The sequence below is a fragment of the Xyrauchen texanus genome, chromosome 17 (assembly GCF_025860055.1).
Source record: "Xyrauchen texanus isolate HMW12.3.18 chromosome 17, RBS_HiC_50CHRs, whole genome shotgun sequence".
NCBI classification, from domain to species: Eukaryota; Metazoa; Chordata; class Actinopteri; order Cypriniformes; family Catostomidae; genus Xyrauchen; species Xyrauchen texanus.
In genome coordinates this window covers 18,203,059-18,215,063 of record NC_068292.1, presented here as the reverse complement: position 1 = coordinate 18,215,063, position 12,005 = coordinate 18,203,059, and the positions used below count along the sequence as shown (strand labels likewise).

Below are 12,005 nucleotides of genomic sequence, written 5' to 3'. Positions count from 1 at the left end.
GAGAGTTACTTTTTCCACAGCACTGTGAATGTTAAATGGGTTGTGTTCAATAAAGACATGAAAGATTATAATTGTTTGTGTGTTGTTAGCTTAAGCACATTGTGTTTGTCTATTCTTGTGACTTTAATGAAAATGAGATCACATTTTATGACCAATTAAAGCAGAAAACCAGTTAATTCCAAAGGGTCCACATACTTTTTCTAGCCACTGTATATTAAAGGGAACAAATTACAATAAAATGCAAAGTAATCTCTTCAGTAATCAAATTACTTTTTCTTGTAACTAGTGGAATACAGATACTAATATTTTGTATTTGAAATACATATTCCCATTACATGTATTCCGTTACTCCCCAACCATGCTCACACGCAGGCAGTGGAATATAACTCAAGTTCAAACTGATAGCTGAGCATGCTGATAACTATGACACACTAAGGATTTCACTTTGATTCATAGCACACTTTACTGTAAAGATAATTTGTCACTGCACCCCAGGAACCAACTCTTAATTCAATAACACATTTGGTTAGAAGCATATGGTTAACTGGGCACTGCATTTTGTTTAAAGGGATTTTTGTTGCTGTCACAGATGGTCTGCCATTTACTATACTGAAAATTTTTTGTACCTTTTAAAATTGAAACAATGCAATAAATGTGGTTTATGATTACATTTCTAGTGTCCCCATAATTCAAATTAAAATCTAAAAATGCAAACGTTTTTTGTGAGGTTTAGGGGATAGAGTCTATAATTCGTATAGTATACAAATCATTATGTCTATGGAGAGTCCTAATATGGATAGCCGCACCAATGTGTGTCTGTGTGTGTGGAGGGGTTGTGTGGTCTGGCATGAAATCCTGAGTAATGATTTGGACTGTATGGAATAATATGGAATGGCCCCAGAACAATTGAAAAAATGGGACAATGTCAAATCAAAATCTTTAAACAGATCATATTTATTGTATTGAAAACGATCAGTTGTACATGAATTTGATTGGAAAATGTCTCTAAATTTAAAGAAATGAGTGCCCTCGGAGCAGACAATCACTTTGGTGGTAAACTCAATCTTTGTTAAACAGAGATCTAACTTTCAAAAACTTAACCCAATTTTAGCTTTTGACATCTAAAATGAGAACTATATAAATTACTTTAAGTTTAGTCATGAAACTCTACATGGTACAAGTTGATAGGTCCTTTAAGCATGTAATCTTTGTCTAATGTTTAAATTGCCTCTTTTGCAGGTTAGCTGGTCTCACTACAGTGCACTACGTGAGTTTCTTCTCTGAACCCCTCCTCCAGCCCATCACTATGGGTCTAGATCAGCTTCAAGGGGATTGTATGTATACTGTATACAGTATGTCGTTTTATTGTTCAGTAGCAACAGCAGAAACATGTCTTACATGCTCAACACAGCATGTCCCTGTGTTCTATCTGTAGCAATCTTCATACTTCACAACAGCAGCAGCATAAGCAGATTTTTGCTAAGACCAAACCTACTAAGTTATCATATTCTTTATATATTAATTATAATTATTAAAAATATATTGTGGGATTTGTCATGACTGTCACTGTTACAATTCAGAAACACTACATGTCCCTGATTGTTTACAGTGAGTAAAAAAGATGATATAAACCTTGGCTATCATTCTCCCAGGATCTGCTCTTCATCTTGTCATTCTGAAGATGCATTGATATACAGTATATTTTCAACAGTTCTCTCAACATCTGATGCGTTTTTGGATGGGTTGGCTGACATCTCATTAGTCTATAAAGAGGAGAGCAAACTGCATTTATAATGCTCAAATTCACCAATTATTTCACTTCTCTGTTGCTAATCCAACCACATCCAATGGCCTGATAAAAACCACCACAGATAAAAGCCACCACAATTCTGAAAGCACTCATTCATAGTCCAGTCCTCCGACTCAGACAGGCTAAATCTGTCTACATTTATCCTCACCTCTCTAATCTTTACCCGTGTCCTCTCCCTTTTGCCAGCCAGACAGGTCCTATCAGGAGCCGATATGATGTCTGGAACATGCCTCTCATCATAATGTTAGTTCACTAAAGGCCTTGTTCACTAAAGGTATTGCACTCACATCCTTGTCTGCCTCTTTCTTCTGTGCTAGGATCTTTACTAATCCAGCCAATGTGAGAACTTGGCAGTCCAGTACTGCAGATGTTGTTAAACTTTGTATGACAAATTTCTTGCTATGTCTCTCATTTGAAAGTCATTTTGGATAAAAGCATCTGCTAAATGACTAAATGTAAAGTAAAATGTAGAGGCCTTAATATAATGAGAATAAACTGTGGACCTAAACCCTCAAGCAAACAGCTCTGATTATACTCATCTAGAACCTCACACCTCTCCATTTCCCCTGAAGAAAATATAAAATAAATAAGTCTCTTTTTTTCCATCACTCACTTTCTAAAGAGCTTCACCAATAACTGTGCTCTAATAATCCTCAGCATTTGGGATAAAATCAGCACAATGAACACAGTGAACAACAGTTATATTAAACAACACATAATACTTCCAGTGGGCTATTATTCAGCATGTCCCAACCAGAAATTATTTGCAGGTCTGTTTTTCCTTCCAAATATACTAGAATGTAAGATGATGTAGCTGGTGGTTGTAAAGAAACAGCATACAATACAAAAATATATTTTAGGGTTTATTCTGATGGCTGTTTATAAAATGTATACACAAACAAAGTTTATAAAAAAGCAAAACAGTGGTTGAATATATGGATGGAATATGGTACAACAAAATGCAAAAATAAATAAATAAATAAATGAAATTAAATACAAAAATGAAAAGCAAAAAATGAAATATGGTTATGAAATATATATGAGGCTATTAACCATATGCTTCAGCATACATCACCTTCATACATGCTTATATCATTCACAGCATTTTATGCATTTAAGTACTTGCTTAAATCACTCAAAGGACACTCAAATGCATTAAAAACATGCATAACAGTTTAAAACATTATAATTGTCATTACACGTTTTCACATATCACACGTATTACAATTATTCACAAAATTGGAAAACACTCTGGGCTATAAATTGTGAGATATGATTTATACTAAATATGCATACCCAGTTCTCACATGTGCACCAAACGTGGTCAAACTCCACACATGCAATCTACATGCATCCTTAAAAAATTATTCATAACAAACACTCAGTTTTAAGATTAATGCAATTTAACAACAGTGATCCAAAGAATTCTCAACCGATTAATAAAACAGGGAGCTCTCTTGCCCAACTGATGTTCTCACGTTTCTAACATGAGAGAGTGATGGAACACAGATGTTACAAAACTCCGGTGTCGCAAAACTCTGGTTACAATGATAAAATCTTTAACAAAATTGTCTACAGGTTTAAGAAATTTACAAATTTGAGAGTCACGTCACGCCATGCGAGGAGTGGACGTGTAGGTGACAAGCTCTACACACTTTACTAGTTTTTAGTTATTTTTGCATTATAACCCATGAGATTTGATACACCCTGCTACATATTTGCTCTTTGAAGTCAATATGTCAAAACAATTAAAATCCTCTGGCTCTGGAGATATTAAAAGACACATATGTGTTCAAGCTGATACCTCTGATGAGCCTGCTGACCAGGCTTGAATGGTGCAGCGGGAGAAGAAATCCAGCGTCAACTGTCCAACATGTTTGTAATGCTGACGAAAGTTGTTTCTGACTTAGAAGAACTTGCTGTAATACATCGATCGATTACGGTGATGGAAACAAAATTCTCTGAGTTAGTTACAAGAGGGGCAGATGTTGAGAAGCGGATTGAATATCCGGAGTCATCGGAGAAGGAATTATCTGATAATCTGCTAATGACCAATGTTGATTTGGAACACATTCTTGAAAAACATGAAGATCCTGAGAATATGAGCCACAGGGATTACATCTGAATTGTTGGAATTCCTGAATATGATGAGGGCAGAGATATGGAGAAATTCCTAGAAGAGCTCTTCCTGAGTCTGCTCGACATAACAGGCCATAAACTGGAAATCGAGCGAGCTCACAGAGTCCCGGCTCGTAGATCGGCTGAGGGTGACAGGCCCCAAACAATCCTAGTCAAATTCCTGAGATCATCCTATAAAGATCTTGTGTTATGCGAGGCGAGGAGCAAATGAAAGATTTCTTGGAGGAATCGCAACATTTTCTTGTTACCAGACTTTGCTAATTCCACAAAAGAGAAACGTGATCAATTTAAGGGGACATTCAGGGTTTTATTGTTGCACTAATGTTGAAATGTGGTCTTTATAAATTTGTTTTTGATACACAATTTATTTGTTTTATTATGTCAAAATGTTAAATGTTAATATGAGTGGATTGTCTCTCTCCACATGGAATGTGAATTGGTTGGAGCAACCCATAAAAAGAAGAAAGGTTATTTATTTTCTTAAACTTGTACACTTGAAATATGATATCGTGTTTCTTCAAGAAATGCATCTTTCACTACAGGATGCTGAAAAATTTGGGAAGATATGGGGTGGACATGTTTTCTTCAGTGCTGGCTCAAGTAAGAGTAGGGGAGTCATTACATTGATAAATAAACATCTACAATTCAAATTTTTCAAACAGATTAAAGATAAGTTAGGAAGAATAATTATTGTTTTAGTGGAAATTCAGGGGCAAAGATTGATTTTGGCTAAAATTTACACACCTAATGCAGCTGATCTTTTTTATAGATCATGAAGGGATGTTGCAAACCGTTTGCACACCTCATGATATAATATTGGGAGGAGACTTTAATCTATTGATGGACCCAGTCCATGATCATAGTGAAGCAAAAGTGTGTAAGCCCCCTAGAGCAACATTGATGCTTCACAGGATGTGTAAAAATATTGGTCTTGCAGATATTTGTAGACTTTTGAACCCATCTGGTAGGGACTATACATTTTTTTCATCAGTCCATAAGATTTATTCTAGAATAGATTTGTATATATATATATAGTCCCTCAATTAATCTGTTGTGGATTGCTCAATTGGAAACATCTCAGTCTCAGATCACGCCCTAGTGAGTTTAGAGGTCTTGCCACATACAGAGAAAAATAAATCATGTAGTTAGCGCCTTAATGTATATAAAACAAAAAGAGACTTTCTCTACCATTCCCTCTGTGAAATCTGCTGGTGGTGAAATTTTTTACTTGGCCATTGATATTAATAATGCCTTTAAAGAGTTCTATCTTGATCTTTATAGTTTCACATCTTTGTCTACTGATGAAGATATTAGAAACTTTGTGGAACAATTAGGAACTATTATTAACAATTTGATGACTGAGCTTGACGAGGTAATTTAGGCCCTGCCTACTGGCAAGGCTCCAGGGCCAGATGGCTTTGCTGCTGAATTTTTTAGATCTTATACTACAGAACTGGCTCCAATTTTATTATAAGGAATTATTAAAGAAAGGAAAGCTTCCTCCAACCATGACACAAGCCCGGATCAGTCTGCTTCTTAAAAAGGACAAAGATCCAAGTGAGTTTAAAAGTTACCATCCAATTTCCCTGATCCAGTTAGTAAAAATGTTGTAAAAAATTCTGGCTAACCAATTAAGTAAAGTTATGACATCTCGTGTACATATAGATCAGGTGTGGTTTATTCGGGGCCACAGCTCTTCTGACAACATTAGGCATCTCATCAATATTATGTAGTCAGTGGCAAAGGATCAGACTGTGGTCACGGCCATCTGATTCCATGGCGAAAATGTGTTTGATATGGTAGAATTGGATTATCTTTTTAAGATTTTGGAAATATATAGGTTTGGAAATACTTTTATTGGATGGATTAAATTACTTTATAGACACCCTGTAGTTAATTCAGACATTTATTTAAATGTTGCCTCAATCATATGGCTAAACCGAAAGTTGCATATTGGTGAGTCCCCTTTCTGCTGGTCGGTTGGATTGTGAGGGGTGTTAATATGCTCGGTGACCTATGGTAGTGGTGGGTTGAGATCGTTTGAAAATTTGGTCCAACATTTCAGGATTCATAGATCTCAGTTCTTCAGGTACTTACAGCTGTGCCACCTGTTCCGCACTATATTTAGGAGTAGCATACACCCCCCTAAAAGGGCAGATACTCTAGAAGTGGTGATTGCTGCTTTTGGAAAATGTCATGAGGCATCAGTGTATTACTCCCTGTTAATTCAGAGTCTGGGGGATGGAGCTTCAACTTCTCTCAAGAGATTATGTGAGAGAGATTTTAACTTGGTATTGGAGGAGGGAGTGTGGGCTAAGATAAAAAAACAAAACATCAAGTCTACATCTAGAGAATTGAAGGTGCATCTGATGCAATTTAAGATTTTTAATCAATTATATTGGACACCTTCTAGATTGTATAGACTTGGTCTTAAAGACACACCCACCTGCTGGCGATGCCAATCAGAAGAAGGGGACACGACCCATGTTTTTTGGGGATGTGTTCAAATACAGGAATTTTGGTTGAAGATTCAAAGATTTATGTGTGATGTGTTGTACACACAATTTTCATTTTGCCCCAGACTCTGTATTTTGGGTGATGGGGGAGGTCATTCATTTTGGGGATATCCACTTGAAAGGTTGGGTCTTGGCCGGAGTTATGGTGGCCAGGCAATTAATTCTCAGGAGGTGGAAGACAGCTGGGGCACCCTCGTGGTGTGGGGAGATGGGTGAGGTTGCAGCATTTGAGGATGTGATCCATAGAAGGTTGGGAAAGTGGGATTTGTTTAATAGGAATTGGGGTGGATATTGAGATTTTTTGAGAGTTCTCGGGTAGGGGCAGTGGAGAGGGATTTTTGATTTGTAATGTTTTGTTGGATGTGTATGTGCACTCTTGTTTTTTGAAAGTATACATTTTTAGTTTGTTTCTATTTTTTTTTGTTATAATTGTAAGAGACTACTGTAATGTGTGTTTGTGTTATGTGTGTGGGGGGAGGTTAATTTATATAACTGATTCCGTATTTTATGTTGTGTATATTGTTTTTTTGTGTGGATGGAATCAATAAAAATATGAATAACCAAAAAAAAAAAAAAAGAAGTGTACAAATTATCCTTATAGCCCACATTGTGAAAAGTCCCACTTTTAAATATCCACAATTTTGCCAGACTGTTATTTTGATCTCATTTTATTGAAATTAACTAGACTGCTCCTTTTGGGCTAATGAACCAAAATTAATTGTCTTTCCACTAGCTATTAAATTGGATCGAACACTTAGCTACACTGACATGTAAAGTAACTGTGAGTTTCGTTACTGAAGAGGAAAGAAACACTTTATCACATTAATGTAAACACAATCAGTTAACTCATTCTTATGAGTTGATTAATCAGTCGATTAATTTAATGTTGGTGATTTTTGTAAATGACATTATAATTATTTTAATCCACACACAACAGATTCATACAAAGATGATGGCTTGTTTCAGCTCTTGACAAAGACAAAGGCCATAAGAGAGGAAGCTGTTCCTGTGTGCTGGATCTGCCACTACACTTTGTTCAGCGTAAGGAGCTGTAAAATATCTGATTCTTGGACTTCTCAATATTTCAGTCAGGGCATGAATCACAATCACATACTTAGTGTGCAGGTTTGGAGAGTAACGGAATACGTGTAATTGGATTGTGTATTTCAAATATAAAATATTAGTAACTGTATTCCACTAGTTACAAGAAAAAGTAATTTGATTACTGAAGAGATTACTTTGCATTTTATTTTAATTTGTTCCCTTTAATATACAGTGGCTAGAAAAAGTATGTGGACCCTTTGGAATTAACTGGTTTTCTGCTTTAATTGGTCATAAAATGTGATCTCATTTTCATTAAAGTCACAAGAATAGACAAACACAATGTGCTTAAGCTAATAACACACAAACAATTATAATATTTCATGTCTTTATTGAACACAACCCATTTAACATTCACAGTGCTGTGGAAAAAGTAACTCTCATAGGTTCACATACTTTTTCTTGCCACTGTAGTCTATTCCGTTGAAAAACATTCATCAATGTAAATTATGCAATCCAAAGAGCGATGTGTTACATTCATGCTAGCTTACATCAATGTAAGTTTGGAGCAGCAGAAATAGAAATAAACCTTGTGTAAATTGTCATTTGAACATTTAGCTTCATGCTAAGCTAAAATTATATTTTTAGCCATTTTACATGCACCTGTTACCAGACACGATCATTTTTTTTAATCAAGAAAATCCATGTTAAATCAATTTTTTACTCTAGTAAGGACTTTGATATATGGCGAAAGAACTTATTCTTGATGAGAATTTTTGTTTTTGTGTAAAAAATATATAAAATTTATACTTAAAACAATATCAGTTTGCGTTATCTTGTTTTAGAAGAAACACTGCATAAGATATTTAGGTTTTTCAGAGAATATATTTTTAACATGTTTATTTTGTCTTACTGTACTGAGTTTTTATAGTAAAAAGAAGTGAAAAAATTCGACTAGTGCTGAAGAAGGTTTTCAAAGTATTTAAATTACTTTACTGACCTTGAGTAATCTAACGGAATACATTACAAATGACATTTTACAGCATGTACTCTGTAATCTGTAGTGGAATATATTTTAAAAGTAACCCCCCAAACCCTGTTAGTGTGAGACAAAATCCTATCTCACTCAGCAGTCCTGTGCAGGGAAATCGATGCTATGTGTGTGGTGTTAGATGTATAATGTGAATCCAGGATTCCTCTGAAAAATGACTGCATAAAACACTATACCAAGCCAAACCAAAATCCCCTAATATGCTTATCAGAACCACGCCCTAGCTGCACAAATTGTGCAACAACTTTAAATTATGCAAGAAGATTGGACTTTACCAAAGACAATTGATGTCCTCATGGTAGGGCTGGTACCCAAGTGTTATCAGGGTTATCTCCTCATTGCTGAAAGATCAGCTGTGCTGTGTGTGTTGTACTTAAATGTTACTCCTGGATTAGAACATATAAAGCATCATAGGATAGCAATAAGAGTGCATGTTTCTTCTGGAAGACATGTTACAATTTATCTTTATGTTAAAAAAAATATATAGATATTTTACATTATTTTCAGTTGAACTATGTGAGTTAAAAAATGTAGGTTATACTGGATTCCTGCAAGTCTTGATGCTAATAATGGTTAACATTCAGTGGTGTTCAAGCTACCTTCTGCTTGATCATGAATCGGCTATAGGCTTTTGTGAACAGAGCACATTTAGTTGTTTCTCTGCATGCAAATGGACCACATAAACTTTGTGGATGTATAGACATAAAATATCTTACCATAAATAATGCTTTTACTAGCCTATATTTCAAGCGCTTGTAACGCTAGGGTTTAGAATAAGCAAATGCTGGATGAAACGGAAAATCGTGACCCCTGCTGGAGAACTCTGTAAATTACCGTTGCGTAAGCAACACTTTATAATTACACATTTGCAGTCTTTCAGTAAACAGTAGCTCATGTAATTAAGCGCATAGATAATAGTAGTTTGCATCTGATTGGGTGTAAGTCTTGATTGCTATTTCCCCTGCTACTTAAAAGTCGGTCACAATCCAAAATTATTATTTATTAGACATTTTATAAATAGTTTTTCATAGAGATGTGTAGCCTATATGATATTATATATTCTCTATAGCCTCTATTTGATCTTTAACAGCAAAAATTAAAAAATTAAAAAAGAAAGAAAGAAAGAAAAAAATCACATAGCTGAATAACTGATTAGCTTTTGAATCCAACGGAACACAATTAATTTTGTTTAGTAAAATTGAAAACTTGACCAGAATATTAAAAACTTCCATCGTGAATCGTTAGATAAACCACCATTAATCATTAACTGTGTTTGAGTGGGTATGATTGTATTTGTTTGTTTGTTTATTTGTTTTTTACTTAGTAAATAATAACCAGTAACCAAATACATTTTTTGGTTATAATTCCATGCGGAAATCAATTCGATTCATAAACGGAGTCTACTGACTACATAGCACGAACACATTTAAGTTTCGAATTCTTATTAAACAACAACGAATGTTTTCAGTTCGTTGAACAGGCACTCGCTATTTTTTTCTGTTCACCAAAGAACTGCTTGTCAAGGAAAATATCTAAAGTTAAAAAGACTTTTTTTTTCTTCTTCTTTCAAAGATTCCCCCACCCACCTTCTCACGTCTCGAGTTTTCTTGGCCAATTATCTCGCTTCCCACAAACACTTCACCAGAGTATAAAAAGTCCCCAACTTTATCCCGTTCAACCTAACTTTCAGTTACTAGGATTCCTGGATGCATAGACATTTCCGCTTGGAATTGTATTTCATTCTCATGAGGGGATAACGTATTTATTTGCACGCGCCTTCAGACTTGTGCGAGATGCCCGAAGAGCCAGCGCGAGACTCCTCCAGTTCTCCCGTGTCTCAAGCGGACAGCCTCAGCAACAGCGACGGAGAGCCCGACCAGCCACCGAAGAGATCCGCGAGGAAAAGACGGTCGATCAGAAAAAACGGGGACGATTCCGATAGCTCAACCCAGGGGAAAAGGGGGAAGAAGTCCAGCAACAGCAGCAGCCCTCAGTCTTTCGAAGAGCTACAGACGCAGCGCGTGATGGCGAACGTGCGCGAGCGACAGAGGACGCAGTCGCTCAACGAGGCGTTCGCAGCTTTGCGCAAAATCATCCCCACTTTACCATCCGATAAATTGAGCAAAATACAGACGCTTAAACTGGCAGCCAGGTACATCGATTTTCTCTGTCAGGTTCTACAGAGTGACGAACTGGACTCCAAGATGGCAAGTTGTAGTTATGTTGCGCACGAGCGCTTGAGCTACGCGTTCTCGGTTTGGAGGATGGAGGGCGCTTGGTCCATGTCTGCATCTCACTAGTGTTCAGGAAACTTTTTGGTGTGTGCAAATGATACGTTTTATTCTTCCACACTATTGTCTGTCTTTAATGATACAAATAAAGTAAATATTTAAGATCTTAAAATCCATAGTTTAACTCTGCAACTTCGGACAAGCCGCAAAACCACCAACTGTTGCATATAACGTAGATCGATTTGATTTGTTTACACTATGGCTTATTCTTCCACACAATTCACCTCTTTACATATAATAATAAAATAAAATAAATAATAATTGAACATTGCTCAAAATGAGTTAGTGTCAGTATGGCCTACTTGTATTTTCCACAATCGACTAGAATAAAGATGCATTATTTTCTCAGAATAAATTAGGTTTCTGTGAATTATGTCATTAAATCATTCTATGATTTGCAGGTGAAATCCATGCGCTGGCGAAACACATGTGGACAAATACGTCGACACAATGCTGGATATGTGCATTCCTTCTTAATCTGAGGGGAAAATTGAAAAATTGTTCAAATAGAGGTCATGGCTTTTATGAAGAGCAGGCCATGGTCAGCGGACTGTTGCGCGTGCGCTGCATATGGACTTCCTCGCGAGTGTTATTGATGACGACGAATGTTGGAAATGTGTGCTTATGCATGTTTATATATATATATATATATATATATTATTTTTAGAAGACTCAGTTGTGCATAGCTTTCTTGGAGAAAGTTAAATTGCATCACAAGGACTCTCGATGAGAAGATGGGGAATGAAGCCTCTAGTTCGAATCCTGTGCAAAATATAAGGTTTTAGTATTTATTTATTGATGACACAATTTTTGAAATGAAGGCAAATGTATCCTGTGTCGAAATGCATTCTTATTTTTTTGTTCCTTTTGTAAATAAAGGTGTATTTCTGTAATAAAGATGAAGAGCGTTTAATAAATATTTCAAATTAGTATGTGAAATAATTCACTTCATTCGTTTGACTTATTTCCTAAATGGTTTATATTTAGGAAGACAATTGTAATACATCTTTAAGATCTTTTAGATCAGTTTAGTCAGTTTTCCTAACGAATAATAGTTTTAATAGTCCAGTAAATAATTAGCCTACCCTTCTTTGTACATTTTATTAAATATAGGGCCACAAACCAGATCCAAAACAATGTGTTTTATTCTGTTATGC

The 12,005-nt window shown here is 35.8% G+C and overlaps 1 protein-coding gene across 1 annotated transcript; it reads left to right on the top strand.

Moving 5' to 3' along the window:
• Nucleotides 1-10,191: 10,191 nt before the first annotated feature.
• On the top strand, nucleotides 10,192-11,750 carry twist1b (twist family bHLH transcription factor 1b). The gene is made up of 2 exons (XM_052146474.1): nucleotides 10,192-10,875; nucleotides 11,250-11,750. The coding sequence occupies exon 1, from the start codon at nucleotides 10,351-10,353 to the stop codon at nucleotides 10,855-10,857; it is 507 nt and encodes a 168-aa protein (XP_052002434.1). The 5' UTR covers nucleotides 10,192-10,350; the 3' UTR covers nucleotides 10,858-10,875; nucleotides 11,250-11,750.
• Nucleotides 11,751-12,005: the final 255 nt, after the last annotated feature.

What these genes read in the sequence shown, in the direction of transcription:
- twist1b (XM_052146474.1), top strand. Translation starts at nt 10,351, where the DNA reads ATGCCCGAAGAGCCAGCGCGAGACTCCTCCAGTTCTCCCGTGTCTCAA.